The following is a 15,621-nucleotide window of genomic DNA, read 5'->3' on the forward strand; positions in this document are numbered from 1 at the left end:
TGAATTGGCAAAAAATGATGATCTGAAACAACATTAACAGTAGCCTTTGACATTTTAAAAATTTACACTGTTTCTTCTCTACTACAAGAGCATCACTCTATCTCCCCACCTCCCCAAGCTAGTTATATATTGGCTCAATTATATATTTTTGTGTGCCAGAACATACACAATACAGCTGTATTTGGCCAAAAAAAAAAAACCTTGATGGATTCATATGGCATTATTTCATACCTTAATGTTGCTGAAACTTACTATAGGTTTCAAAAACAACTATCTACTTAGGGTGACGGAAGGGAGAATGAAAGAGGACCTAACAATGGATAAATATCCTTACCTTTAAATTTATGGCTAAACTTACACTTTAAATTTATGCCACAAACTTAAGCTATGCCATAAATGTAGGCGTATTATAAGAAATAATTATCAGAAGACTGATTGAAACACACAAAAACCAGAAACTATTTCACATTAAATCTTCAAGTCAGATTCCTTTTCTACTGGTCTAAACAGGGAAAAGTGCTATTATGACAGTATGTTAAGGACAATGCGAAGAGGAATACAAGAAAATCAGTATGTCATGCCTTTGGCAACACTCCACAAAGAAATTGTATTTCACCCAAGTGTAAGCTTCTTGAGTAAAAGGAACATGTATTATTCATCTTTTTATCCCCACAGTACTTAGAACAGCTTCTGGTATGAGTAGGCTCATGGTAATGGCTACCAAACTGGTAATTAAAATTCTCTAGGAAACAAAGTTCTTATTCAAAACGAGCCTCCAGGCATACTGAGCCCTTCGGAAGGTACGGCTGTATGTGGGAAGGGGCAGCTTTACAAAAACAGTTAAGAACATGGTCTTGGAGTCTTGGATGAGTACTCTTTTTTTTTTAAACCTAAAAAGTAAAGGGAATTCGTGCATATGGAGGCTTAATACTGCCTATGGGGGAAAGCTAAGAAAAGAGACCAGGTAGAATGAACACAGATTGTCCCATGCGGCAAAGAACTATCTCAGAGGAGCCAAAGAAGTGAATGCTGGTATGGTTTTCTTTTGCTTATATCAGCATAGTTAGAAGACACAGAGGGTCAGAGCTCCACTGGGATTCACAGCACAACAGCACCTCCATAAATCACTGAGCTGGGTCACAGTGTAACTACCACCATCATGCCTCTGTTATTCCATTTGGTCTCCTACCAAAATGAGTTCTATTGTTTATAGAGTTCCTAAAGGATTAGAAACCAGAGAATCTGAACCGTAGGAACTAGAGTCCTTTTCAGTATTTTTCCAACTTTCTTTTATAGCCATAGGATGTCTTCTTCAAATAAAATTTTATAAATAACTCTGATACATAAAAAGGTAAAATCAGAACTGCTCTGATTTACTGTCCAGGCTATGGTAGGTAGCCTGGGATCCCGTATCACTATGGAGGCAAAATGTGAAAACTACTGACAGGTCCAAACTCCTCATTTGACAGAGAGGTTAAGCTGCCACCCAGGCAGTGAATGAAAGAGCCAGAACCAAAATCTAGGAATGCCAACACAGAGAAGGTTCTTCCCCCTGTATTCCATGCTGTTTCTAAAAAGCAAAGGAGGAAAGAGTTCATACTCACCATCTTTGTTGAGCCATTGCTTTCTTGTTCTGTACAAAAGGAGCTTGTTGTGGACATATGGTAAGAGGAACTTGACACACCAGCTCTCCACACCAAGTTTGTTTTCAACCAGGACTATGGGACTCCGGTTATACCTAGCTTCAGGACATGGGATCAGGCCAATTTCATCTCTTAATATGTAAAACAAAAAGAAGAAGTAAAGATAAGACTATTAGTTTTTCCAACATTTTTCAAATCCTACAGACTATTAAAAAGAAAAATAACATATTTCTCTCTCTTTTTTAAAAGAGTTACCTATTTTTTTGTGGGGAAAGAGGGAGAGAGAGAGAGAGAGGAAGGGCAGAAGATGGAGAGAATCTTCAAGCAGACTCCTTGCTGAGCATAGAGCCTGATGTGGGGCTCAATCCCAGGACCCTGAGATCATGACTTGAACTGAAATGAAGAGTCGGACACTTAACTGACTGAGCCACCCAGGCAACCCCATATTTCCCTTTCTTAAAAATACTATTTAGCTCACCTGCTGGATTAGTAGAAATTTTAAAAAACTGTTTTTTAATACAGACAAGAGTACAGGAAAATTAGTATGCTAACTCCCTGTTGACAAAAATGAAAACTGGTCTAAACTTTGGATGGAAATTTGAAAATGTCTTCCAAATTTTAAATTGCATATACTCTGAGCCCCAGTGATTCCACTGCTCAGAAATTATCCTATGCCAAAATATGTCAAAAGGATGTTTACTGCAACACTGCAACAAAACTGGAAACAATCTAAATATGTATCAATATAAAACTGGTAGAATAAATAGGCTAATCCATGCGGTAGAGGTGTACAAAAATGAGGCAGATCAGCATATGCTGGAATGGAAAGGATGCCAAGATATATAAAACCAGAAAAAGAGCAAAATACTAAGCGCAAAATGCATAAAGCATTTTGTATAATTTTTTTCAAAGAAGGATCCCAAGAAATTGGGGAGAAAAAGTACTTTATTTTTATACAGTTTAACTTTTCTTATCATTTGTATGTATTATTTCTATTTTTTAAAAAATGTCAACAAATGTACTTACACTTGCCTAGTAATATATGCAGAGAAGAAACATTATCAACAAAAGTTATCTTGTCAATGAGACTGTGGGCCATTTTTTCTTCTTTATAATCCTTCATACTTCATTGAATTAAAAAAAAAACACACACTGATAAATGTTGCTAAAACACAAAATACATTTCAGAATTTAGGTCATTTTCATTTTAAGGCAGCATCTATGTCCTTCAATCCGCCTCACCTTAAATTGAAAATTTACATTTGAGGCTAAGATTTAATAAATGACATATACAGCAGAGGACTTACATAGTAAATGAACCAGCAAACATAAAAATGGTTTTGCAAAAACACGCCTTTCAATTACAAAGATGTTGTGATAACTGCCTACATTAAAGAAAGAAAAAACTGGTTTTCAGAGCTTATGTATGACATTTTCTATTACATCTATTAAATACAAGAGGGGGAAACAGGAACAATTACAGGTTATAAGAAAAGCCCTCTTTATTTGTTAGGCCACCATCACAAATTGGTGGGAGGCTGTGGAACTAAAATAGAATCTCTCCTGGAAACTCTACACTAGATAGTTCAGAGGTAACCTACTTTCTACTGATCACTTCATTAATGACACAGGGATCCATCAATAAACAAGGGTACTCTAGTGGTTAAGTCACTAACCATTCTTTCAAGCTGATTTCACTTGAAGTAGATTTTAAGACCTAAGGCTTTCTGTCCTTACAACTGGCTCAACTGATTCAGAGGTGTTCTGATATACCACACCAGTACTATCTAAGCATTTTCTGAGTACCAAAATGTACTGGGTACTATGTTAGGTCCTGAAAATGCAAAAATGAATAAAACAAGGTGGTCTCAGACTTCGAAGTGCTGCTGGTTTTGATGAAAATTGTATCAATATCTATAATAAAATGTTAACACTTTGCCATTCCAGTAGTACAAAGTTTTGTAGGAAGCATGAAGCAATGCTGAGAGCGCATCTGAGTTCAACGTCCAGTATTTCAAAAAGTTTTTGCATTTGTATTTGGTTAATGTGACATCTACCTAATTCACCATTAGGACACCTAGCCACATCCAGAGCTATCCCTAACATATGTCTGTATCTCTGGTATTTTCTGGTATTCAGGTATTATTATATAAAATAGAACATTTAAAAATTAAACTAGAATTACAATAAAAAACTCAGTGTAATTATTTAAGAAAGTCTGTTGTCTGAGATCTAATAACCACTTACAACACTTCAAAGAACTGCCTAAGTCAACAATATGAATGCTAGAGTAACAAGAATAAACAAGAATAAAAGATCCTACCTTTGGGTACAGTCCATTTGCAGGGAAGGAGACAGAGTTACTTAAATTCACAATGTAAAAATCTGCCTTGCTCATTATTTACGCCAAAAATAAAATGCCCAATTAATAATTCAGTACCTAAATGAAAGGACAGAGCCATCTGCACGAATAAAAAACACACTTCTTTAGTTGGGTACCATTCTTCCGAGAACTAATTTTAAAAAAACAAGAATGCCTTGATACAGCAGATGCTCAATAACTGCTCTGAAAGGCTGATTATCATGCACTTCAGTGAGAATATTCAAATAAATCGTTTTCAAAGAATATCACTTCTTGATTCTCCAAAAGAACATCATCTCTGACTTCCTTCTAATGCATTGGGTCCAAGTCCTAGCTCTGTCAGTATTTTATATATACTGGCCTTAAATATCATTTGGCCTCTACAGACCTTAATTTCCTCATCTGTAAAATGGCAGAGTTGCATTCCATCTCTAAATAAGGGAAATGGACTGCTAGGGTCTCCTACGGCTTTCAAATTCTGAGAAACCTGGCAGTTATTCTCAGGGAAGTGGCCATATCAGGGAATGTAAAGCACTAGGGAAAACAAAACATTAAAAGAGAGGTAGTAGGATGTATACAAAAGTGCTCCATCTTCCAAGGTCCAGGGTTCTAGCTAGCCTCTGTTCTACCACTGACAGTCAAATGGGAATGGGGCAAGTCACTTGTCATCGGTATCCTTATCTGAAATACATAATAATGCCTCTTAGGAAGAGCAAATATTACAACGTAAACAATGTGATAAGCTCCGAAGTGACAGGCAAAGATGAAGTGTATTATCTTTAATTCATTTAAGAGCCTGAGGCCAACCAGAAAAGTTACTTGATTAACAGATGGGAAGGTGAAGCAAAAACGTTAAGCCTTTGTCAAGTGATCTGACCCTAAAATACAGTGCTTTGCTGCTTCCTAAAAATATAATCTGTACTTGATAAAGATAGGTAGGTCAATAAGCTTGCAAGTAACAGTGTGTTTGACTTCAGACTTCCATGCTGAGTCCCTCAGGTCATAGTCCACTTTTTTCCAGACAATTTAGAATAGGATTCTAGAATCATTTTAAAATTGGAAGGGACCTCATTCCCCCAGTACCTCATTTTATCAGACAAGGAAACTGAGGTCCACTGAGGTTAAGATGGTTACCCAAGGTCACACTGCTAATGCTAAGTTAAAAATCTGGATCTCTTAATAGCCCAAAACCCGTGACACTAAAGATAAAAACATCAGTGAAAGCAAGCAGGATTTAAATTAATTCCTTCTAGATTTCTGGCTATTTAAATTCTAATTATATATGCAAGAAAAGTTAGGAAACTCGGGGGGGGGGAGCGCGGAGGAACAAACTAAAAGTCTTTTTGTCATCCTTCTACACGCATGTTTGGTTATGCCTTTTTTTTCTAAGTTTTACCAAAGTGGAATTATGGTGGATGTGCTGTCCTACAATCTTTTCTTTTTACTTATTTATTTTTATTTAAATTCCAGTTAGTTAACATACAGTGTCATATTGGTTTCAGTAGAATTTAGTGATTCATCACTTCCGTTATACGGAACACCCAGTGCTCATTACATCAAGTGCCCCCCTTAATGCCCATCCCCCATTTAGCCCATCCTCCCACCCACCTCCCCTCCAGCAGCCCTCAGTTTGTTCTCTACATTTAAGAGTCACTTATGGTTTGCCTCCCTCTGTTTTTAGCTTATTTTATTTTTCTTTCCCTTCCCCTATGTTCATCTGTTTTGTTTCTTAAATTCCACATATGAGTGAAATCTTATTTGTCCTTCTCCGACTTATTTCACTTAGCATAATATACTCTAGTTCCATCCACGTTGTTACAATCCTACAATCCTTTTTTAAAACTTAACAATTCATATTAAACATCTTCCTATGTAATTAATTTTTATATTTTTAATGGCTGCAAGAAATGTGCTATAAATACCAAATATATCTCCAGTTATTTCCTTGTGAAATAATGTTACAAGAGAAATTTCTGATTCTTTTGCTACCATCAAATTACAGTCTTTTATATTTTTAGGTTTCTGCCAATTTAGATCCCTGATATTTAACAAGGACACTCAAATAACTACCTGCATTACCAATGTCATAGGACTGCTAAAGACATGAAAGGTTTGGGATGGTGAAAAAGTTCTAATATTCTCAGATAACACAAAGCTCACTTTTTAGGTTACTTTTGAAGGCTGTTCCAAAAAAACAGCAAAATGGAATGAACCAACACATTTACTTAAAAAGATCGTACATAGCATGGAACAGCTTTCTGCGTGCTTCACTTCACAATGGGGATCCACTGACTTCCAAATGAAGTTGAAAAGTTCATGTAACACTGAGACTTTGTTCCTCATATTTAGACAGCTTTTCTTGTCTGCAATTTCAGAAACATCATCAATTAGAGTAGGCCCACATATTATTTTCAAAAGTAGCAAGACCCAGTTTCCCTTTTGGGAGGGAAGAATGGTCCCCAAATACTAAACTGAATCCTGTAATGTGGAGTGACCACACAGAAAACACAGCCCAAGGATTCAGGAAATGATACAAATCTTCTTAGTCTAATAGTTATTTTGGGGGTGCCTGGGTGGCTCAGTCAGTTAAGCATCCCCACTCTTGATTTTGGTTCATGTCATGATCTCAGGATCATGAGATAGAGCCTTGAGTCGGGTTCTGTGCTCAGTGCACAGTCTGCTTGAGATTCTCTCTCTCCTCCCTCCGCCCCTCCCCTTGCTCGTGTTCTCTCTCTCAGATAAATAAAATCTTTAAAAATAATTTTGTTTCTCCTTCAAACTGGAATTCTTTCCAGAATGACTAAAAAGTAAAGTGAGCAAAATATCTAAAGGAACTGGCCCTTACATATTGATAATTAAAACTTTGCTGGTGATTAAGTTATTTCAGGAATCTCATAGGCTTTCTTGATTTTAAAGAGTACTAACTTCACATATCGTTGAAATATTACTGGCCTTATTTTAAAAACAGCTACAAAAATTGCTACTGTCTATTGAGTGTTGTATGCAGTGCTCTGTGTTTCATTTATTTCACAATCTTATAAAGTAGGAATTTTAACCCATTTTAAAGATGAAGAAAGAGTCTTGTCTAAGTTTACCAGTTACTAATCGACAAGCCAAGATTCAAATCCAGGACTGTCCAGATTCCAAATCCAAATTTTTACAACTATGCTATTATTTAAATAAATAGATAAAAAATGAAGTGTAAGAAGACAATTAAGACTTGTGGTTTCCTACTCTTCAAATTCAACGTGAAGGGGCGCCTGGGTGGCTCAGTTGGTTAAGCGACTGCCTTCGGCTCAGGTCATGATCCTGGAGCCCCGAAATCGAGTCCCACATCGGGCTCCCTGCTCAGCGGGGAGTCTGCTTCTGCCTCTGACCCCTCCCCCTCTCATGTGCTCTCTCTCTCTCATTCTCTCTCAAATAAAATCTTAAAACAAAACAAAACAAAAACAAATTCAACGTAAAGATGTGCTTTTCCTTACTACTCCCTTACTCCAAAATTTTCACTGGGGCCTATGCACTGCCTAGGAATTCTGTTTTCCTTGAGCCAACTCATCCATCCCTCAGGTCCCATTTTAATTGCTATTTCCTTAAAAGACTTATTTTGAGCTTCTCATATAAATTAGGCCCTCTGTTATTATTCCTTCAAAGTATCCTTCTTATTCTTTCAGGCTTTTTTCATATTCTGTGTGGTGATTTGTTCCACTGGGTCAGGGACCATGTGTGATATGTTCACCCCACTCCTACACCTGCACATCCAGAGACTAGAATTGTATCTGTCAAATACACATGTCCTTTTGTTGAACACATACATGGAATGAAAGAAATTAAGCCACACAGTCAAGGACTTCCATAATTTGATTCTACTATATCTTTTTTTTTTCTTCTTTTTTTAGAAAGGCAGACTGCCACATGCAGCGCCTCATTTGGATGTGTCTGGAGTCTTGGAAGCTTGACTACCTTACGTTCTCCTACAAATGGACCTTGAGAGCTTGTTTGGAGGTTCTAGCAGGGAAGCGCAGCTACTCATATACCCTTCACTGAGGAACGGTCCTCCTCTATCGGGGAAGGTCGTCCTCTTCGACTGAGCACGCAGCTTCGGGAGGGACGCACATGGAGCGGTGAGGGAGGAAGGGGACACCCGCCTAGCCAGCCAGATCAGCCGAATCAACCCTGGCGATCAATGGGGTGACAGATGTCGCAGCCAGATCGCCCTCACATCCTACTATATCTTTTCAATCACATTTTGCTACTTTGGGTTAATTTATAGTTTCATGTGGAGGTCTCTGGCTCTCTTTCTGAGACTATAAATCCTACCCAGGCTTTAATGTTCAGCTCAAACCCGCCTCCCTTAAAGGCCCTGGCCTAGACATACAAAGCCTTCCTCCTACGCCTAACACACTCACATAGCACTTGCTCACCATGCTGCCAGTCCAGCCTTTATCACAACCTGCTTTGCACAGTTAACTTACTGTTCATGCAGGTGGGTCTTATGTCTGCATCTAGAGCTACACTGTGCAATACAGTGGTCACTGGGCATATATGGCCACTATGTATAAGTTAATTAACATTAAATAAACCCCATTCACATTAGCCCCATTTCAAGTATTTAATAGCTACATATGGCTAGTGACTACCATACTAGACAGCAAAGACAGGACAATTCCACCATCACAGATATTTCTGTGCCTTGAGTATAAGAACTATATTTTATACTCCCCATTCCATACTGTGAGGATAGTACCTATAACATCTCATAAACAGTGAGAGTTCAATAAATATTTTAAGCAGTAATAAAAAAATAACTTGGTGGGCAAGAGACCTTTGACATGACCCTAATTACACCGTAAGCAGCTGTCTTCCACATTAGCACAGGTCTATTTATTAAGCTATTGCTAGTCCCTGGGTCAAGCCTTCAGCTGTTTTTCCAATGGTATTCTCCAAGAGTCAACCATACAAAAATTTGTATGGTATTTTTCAATTTATAAAGTACTTCACATTCATCATGCAGTTGGCCAAAATAGTTTTCTGAGGAATACAGAAATTCAGGTTAAATCTAATATTTAGCTAGTGGCAGCTAAGGGCCAGACACTGGGCGAGCTGATTTTCCTGTGTTCTCATCAACCTCACTAGATCAAAAGGAAAATGAGTTTGACAGATGGTAACCTATCCACATCTACCAGTAACCAAATGCACATCTTAACCAATATATGTTCGACTCCTCCTGGCTAGGCATTTTTACAGAAACAAGGTCAATGTTTAATGGAGTAGATATTGTCTAATAAAATTACAGTCTATCTTGTATTTGAAGAAAAAAGGAAAACTAAAAGTAAAGAATGAAAAACTTTTTCCTACAATACCAGAAAGTGTAATTAGGTAACTAACTTTTGAGATAAACGATGCCTTTTTTTTTCTTTTAGCCAGAAATATAGCCAATTTATTTCAGAAGTAAGAGGGCTTAGATTAGGGGAAGAAGTTCAGGCAATTTTAAAAAAATCCAAACTGTAAGACATTTTTAAAGATGCTGTGTAGTAATATTATCGAAGATATCGTTATTATAGGAAACATATACTAAAATATGGCTGAAAATTAATATTAAACAACGAGTTAAGCTATTTAAATTCTTCGGACCTGTATCATTTCAAATTATTTCAAATGCTCAACTTATTTCAAACTTTTAAATCTTGAATGACCCAAATGTTTATTAATAATTTTAAATTATGCACTGACAGCGTATTAGTGAGCTTTCACCATTAAAAATAAGATTGCGGGCATTAAAGTCCTTTATGAGTTTCAATAAATATGATCCAGAAAAGCTGAGATGTGTTCCAAACTGCGCTCTCAACCCACCAAGCCAGTGAACACTCAAATCTGTTTCTTCAATTATAAAACACTGATTTTTTTTTTTAAAGATTTGAGAGAGAGAGAGAGAAAATGGGGGGAGGGGCAGAAGAGAGAGAGAGCCAGCAGGGAGCTGATGCAGGGAGCTGATGCAGGAGCAGGGCTGGATCTCAGGACTCTGAGAAAATGACCTAAGCTGAAACCAAGAGTCAGACACTTAATGGGCTGAGCCACTCAGGTGCCCCTGATGTGTTTTTCAATCTACCTCAAAGAAGAGAAACTATGATTACTGTACTTATTAGGGTTCTTTCTAATCTCTGCTATAATTTCTTCACGAAAACATCATCAGTGATGAGAAAATAGGCTGTTCACTTATACAACTTTTTTTTGAGGCTGTCTTTTACACTAAGGCTCTCATTCTCAAAAAGGGACTGAAACACTGATACACAAGGCATCAAAGCATTCTTTAAAAAACCCAGTATCCACTATGGTTACTGCCAGGAAATCATTCCAAACACTCATTTAAAAAAAAGGCAGCAGTCACGAGGGGAAAGGAAGTGGACACTGTCAGAGGTGGCAGGTGTGTTTTGAGGCCAGCCGCGCTTTGCTTTTAATGAGGCACTATTACAGGTCTCCAATTGGGTGCCACAAGGGAGCAAGACATCTGAGGGCTTCTTTATTTTTATATGCATCGGTTTGAAGGAAAAGAACACTTCATTTAGATGTAGGTTTGGTACCTACGGTTTAAAATGCATAAAGAGCATAATTCATGTGTTCCAGTTTAAAAAATAAAGTATTAAAAGAAACATTCACGAACAATTAGAAAAAGTTGCAAATAATGTAAAACTGGATTCCGTGTATCTTTCTCTTTGGGGGGGAGAAGAGAGGAAGGGTAATTAAACACTCTTGCTTCTCCCTCCTCTTTTGTACACTGTAGACAGATATTCTAGTAGCTTCCTTTTTCACTTGTTAAAGCACAAGTGTCAGAAAGATTGACAGTCTCTTCTGGCATCTTCCCGGAGTACTCCAAGTACCATGAAAAGGAAGGAGGGAGCGAGACGCGTGTCAGTCCTGCGGTGTCCTACTTAGAGCGGCCGTGTCTGGAGAGGAGAAGAGTTAAAATGTTCCCTTTAAGTATGAATCAGCTAATGCTAAAAAGTGTCAAGGTTTCATGGGCTGTACACCAGACCCCATCCTATGCCTACAGAAGCTGCACTCTTGAGAATGCTCTGTTCACCTTCAAAGCACAGTGTTTCATCGGGGTCCCTCCACAATCTTGGGACAAGTGAGGAGTCAAAAGCAGCCTCAAACTACCTCTGGCTGGTAAACTGACCCACGGAAGATCGGATCATCGGTGATCTACACCCCGCCCCCCCGCAAGACACACCACTTACCACCGGTCCGGGATGAACCTCCAAAGAGTTGTGTTTACAAAGCATCTACAGACCCACATCGTGCGTGCCCGTGTACCGTACACGGATGTGGGATGGGGACACACGCGTGAAGTCCTTCGAGTTCCGTGAAGTCCCAGGGAAGGGGTGGGAGGGAGAGCGAAAAAAGTCGCTCCGTTGTGATTTTCCGAGGTCACTTCTCGGGACTCACCCGCGGGCGCGTTCCGGTAGCGGAAAGCGGGCCCTGAGGCGATCGACGACAGTCGGGCCTCGGACCTCGATCGGTCCCCTCCGGCGAGAGGCGCGCGGGCCGGGACGTGCCCCCAGAGGTCGGCTCGAAGCTCGGCCCCGCCCCTACCCGCCCCCGACGACCCCCACAGGCGGCGGAGGCAGCCGCGCCGCCGGTGCGCGACTCACATGTGCGGATTCCTCCTGAAGGCGTTGGTGATGTCCTTCACCACCCGCTGCACCAGCACGGCCACCTCCTCGCTCGTCTCGGCCATGTTGGCGGCGGCCGCGGCGGCTCGGGCGCGCCTCGGGGAGAGCGCCGGGCGGCCGGCGGGAGTTCCGCGGGGGAGCGCGCGCGTGTGCGCCGGTTTGGCCGCGCCCCCGCGCCCGCCCCCGCGCCCGCCCCCGCCGCAATCGCCGCCGCCGCCGCCGCCGCCGCCGCCGCCGCCGCCGAGCACTTCCGGGTCATGCCAACCGGCAGCTGGGGCGTGGCGCCCGCCGCCCACCCGGGCTGAGGCAGCCTGGTTGGTCCCCGACTTTTCGCTAGCAGCCGAGGTTCTAAGCGTCCGGGAAGATGCTGCAGATTCCTTTGCAAAGTTACTTGAGGTCGCTGTTTTACACGATTTATTTTAATTTCTAGTTCACTCGGGGCCGAAGAGGGAGGGGTTCTAAAGTCACTCCTCCGGAGCCGGAGTCGGCGTGAAGCCCACCCCCACCCTCTTCCCGGCCACTCAGTCTCAAGTGTTGTGGGAAACAGCTTTCCTGAGCTTCTGCAGGAAAGTTTAACTAAGAGCGCAGGTCCTCCTCAGCTTTTAGTCTCTCGGCGTGTGCGGAGCCTCTTCGCCCTCTTTTTTCCAAGTGGAGGGATGGCGCGGTCCGCAGACGCTGGTAGCTGAGTGAGTCCAGTTGGACCGTGTTGGTGACCTTTTGTACCCGCGTGCTAAAAAAAAAAAAAAATAGCTTAATAAATGTATTAAAGGAGGAAAAAGGAAAATGAAAGTTATTTGCCAACAGGATGTAGGGAGTAGACCACAGAAATATTTTTTAGATTTTCTATGAGTGTATTTCACTTTGTCCATCATTTGGTGTGCCTTGAACGTTGCGTGTCAATTTTGGCGATTTTTTAGAAAACCAAGACCCTGACGAAGTTTGCTCTTAATAGCCATTAACCTTGCTACAAATATTTTTTGTAAGAAAAGCTAGCTTTCTAGTTCCTTTGGATTTTGAAATGCCATATATCGGATTTCCTTTCACCCCTCCGTGATAGAGAAATCTGGGTGCCTTAGGTTGTTATTTTTACTTAATCCTTGAGATCTGTATCTTTTAAAAACTTCTTTTAAAGCAAGTTCATAGTCTGTATAATATGAAATAATGTGGCGCATTTGAAGTAGGGTTGATGATTGTGAAAGGAAAAACCACACATTGGTTGCAAAATTCATAAAGCATTGAATGAGAAATATAAATGAACTCTATCCAGTGGTTAGTACTCCCTGTGGGTATTGATGTAGGAAAGAACGCTAGGGTTTGAGGCCAATGGCCAATATAGAATTCTTGAGACGTGTTTGGGGCAAAAAGGTGATTTTATTAAAGCAAAGGGACGGGACCCATGTGCACAAGGAGCTGCACTGGGGTCAAAAGTGGCCTGTTATATGCTTTCAAGTTGGGAGGGGGTTAGGATAGGGTAAGTCTCTAAGGAGTTTTGGAAGCATCGTTTCCAGCATGTTGAGGGGGCTAGCTGTTGTTGGGAAAAGGTCATTTATTACGTCTAATGAAACTTTGGTCGTGACACCCTTCAGATGTATATGGGTAGGCCATATGCTTGGGGGTTGATGGCCAGCACATATCTTGGGGGTTCAGAGATAAAGGAAATTTCTTTTTTTTTTTTATTTTATTTTTAAAAGATTTTATTTACTTATTTGACAGAGAGAGACACAGCAAGAGAGGGAACGCAAGCCCGGGGAGTGGGGGAGGGAGAAGCGGGCTTCCCGCCAAGCAGGGAGCCCGATGCCAGGCTCCACCCCAGGATTCTGGGATCATGACCTGAGCCGAAGGCAGACGCTTAACGACTGAGCCACCCAGATGCCCCAGATAAAGGAAATTTCTAGAGAAATTTTTATATGTTAAAGTAGACTTACAGTATCCTGGGGGGGGCTGTCAATCAGTCTAGGATTGCCTTTTGTCCTTAGCAAAATATTGCTATTGAGGCAGTTGAGTCCCTAGAGGAATGTCACTCTGCCTGTTTTAAGGACTTGTCAATGGGCTATAGGTAGGAAGGAAATTTAATAATTTTTCTTCTGCCTTTGTTTCCGTCAGGTATGTTGATAAAAGTTAGACCTGCTGTCTGGACCCTGGCCTTCTGGTTTTAAAAGAAATGAGCTAGAAGTTTCATGAAATTATATAAAAGCAAGATGGGACAGGTTTGAATTAGTAAAATCAAACAAACCTTAACCTCTTGACAAGTTCTCAAACGAGGCAGTGAAGTGAGTGAGTATGTGTTTAGATTCCGAGGCCAAGAATTACTTCAAGTATCCTAGTTACTCTTAAGAATGTGATACCAGTTCTCAAATGGTTTGTGTTACATCTGATAAGTCTTCCTCCTCACTTAAAGTGTTGCATTCTTTCCTAATAAGAGTGGCAAATAAATGCTGACTTCTGGGGGCACCATATTCAAAAATAAAATTTTTTTTCAAAGACTTTAATTTTATGTTAAAAATTAGTGAGATTTTAAAACCTTAAAATATATTTAACAGGGGAAAAAAACCCAAACTTTATCCTTAAATCCTGAAGTAAAACTGATGATCCAGAAAGGTAATTCCTCTGTATGGTTCTGTTTATGCTCTCCCCACATACACACACCTAGATGTACATACACCTTCTTTGTACTCATTTGAAAGGCATGAGTTATATGTCTCATCTTTCTTTTAAGAGTTCACAAATGGTTTCACCCAATTATTAAGGAGCTACTATGTTTACAACTCAAATTTTTTAGAATTGGAGCATATTAGAACTGTGATCTAACCCCCTAATTTTGCAGATAAGGAAGTAGGTTCAGAGAAGATCAGTAATGAAATTTGTGAGACTTAATTATGATATGTATATAAGAATAGAGTATGATAAATTTAGCATGATTTGTTGAAGGACTCAAAGATTTACATTCATGGATCTGCAAAATATATTTACATTCAGGGATCTGCAAAATAATGAAATATTTTGTAAATAGCTTAAGTGCCCAACGTTGGGACTTTAGTAAATTACAGTAAATCTGTAAGATGAAATACTATTTAGTCATTTAAAAGCACATTAAAACTAGAAGAATATATACCAAATTCTTAGTGGAAGATGTATTTATAGGAGAATTTTATTTTCTAACACAAAGAACAAAGTACAATTTTTGTAATTTAAGAATTTTTAAAAGTATATGTTAATAAAAACATAGATCTGTTTGTTAGTTAACTGTTTCTTACTCATTTTTTAGAGATGTATTGATTTTTAAATGACTTTTAGTGACCTCTAATGTATCTGTGAAAATATTTTGACAATCTACCCCTCACCCCCCAGTCATGCTTTTCGTATTTTAGAAGACTATTTGATGATGGGGAAAAAGTAGATATGTAATGACAAAAAGAAGTACCAAAACAACATACAAGACAACCCTAATTATAGATATACATATAAAATAAATTATATGTAATATCAATGTAATCACATATACATCCATATAATAGACCAGGAGGATATAAACTGAAATGTTAATAGTTATCTCTGTATGATAGAATTACTAGAGATAATTAATATCTCTATACTTTCTTTATGTTCTTCTGGGTGTTCCAAACTTTCTACGATGAAAAACTTAACATATATGTTGATGGCCTTGGTAGGAAAGAAGACAAGGTGATTTTAATGACAAGCCTAGTAATTACTTTTGTGAAAAACTGTGGAGAAACTTAACAATGTTTCCATCTTCACACTATTATTCTACTTATATCACTATGATGTGTTGTTTATTTACTCCATTTATTTGAAGTCCATTTCCCATGGTAATGTTACATAAAATAGAGTGTAAATAGTACTAAACATGTTCTTACCATGTGCTGTTATTACAAAAACAACCAACTTCTTTCCATCACTAAGAAAAAGTAAATGTTCAGTTTTAAAT

General features: G+C 39.4%; 1 protein-coding gene across 2 annotated transcripts in view; it reads right to left on the bottom strand.

Moving 5' to 3' along the window:
- PTAR1 (protein prenyltransferase alpha subunit repeat containing 1) overlaps positions 1 to 11,796 on the bottom strand; it is a 52,856-nt gene extending 41,060 nt beyond the window's left edge. For both annotated transcript variants that reach the window (XM_028117411.2, XM_028117409.2), the window contains exons 1-2: positions 11,655 to 11,796; positions 1,605 to 1,774 (exon numbers count right to left, since the gene is read on the bottom strand). In XM_028117411.2, coding sequence (XP_027973212.1) covers positions 1,605 to 1,774; positions 11,655 to 11,740 — 256 coding nt within the window. In that variant the 5' untranslated portion in view covers positions 11,741 to 11,796. The remainder of the gene's footprint in view (positions 1 to 1,604; positions 1,775 to 11,654) is intronic.
- Positions 11,797 to 15,621: the final 3,825 nt, after the last annotated feature.

The sequence above is a fragment of the Eumetopias jubatus genome, unplaced genomic scaffold (genome assembly GCF_037043125.1).
Source record: "Eumetopias jubatus isolate StellerSeaLion01/CBP00866 unplaced genomic scaffold, mEumJub1_p1.0 scaffold_15, whole genome shotgun sequence".
NCBI lineage: Eukaryota > Metazoa > Chordata > Mammalia > Carnivora > Otariidae > Eumetopias > Eumetopias jubatus.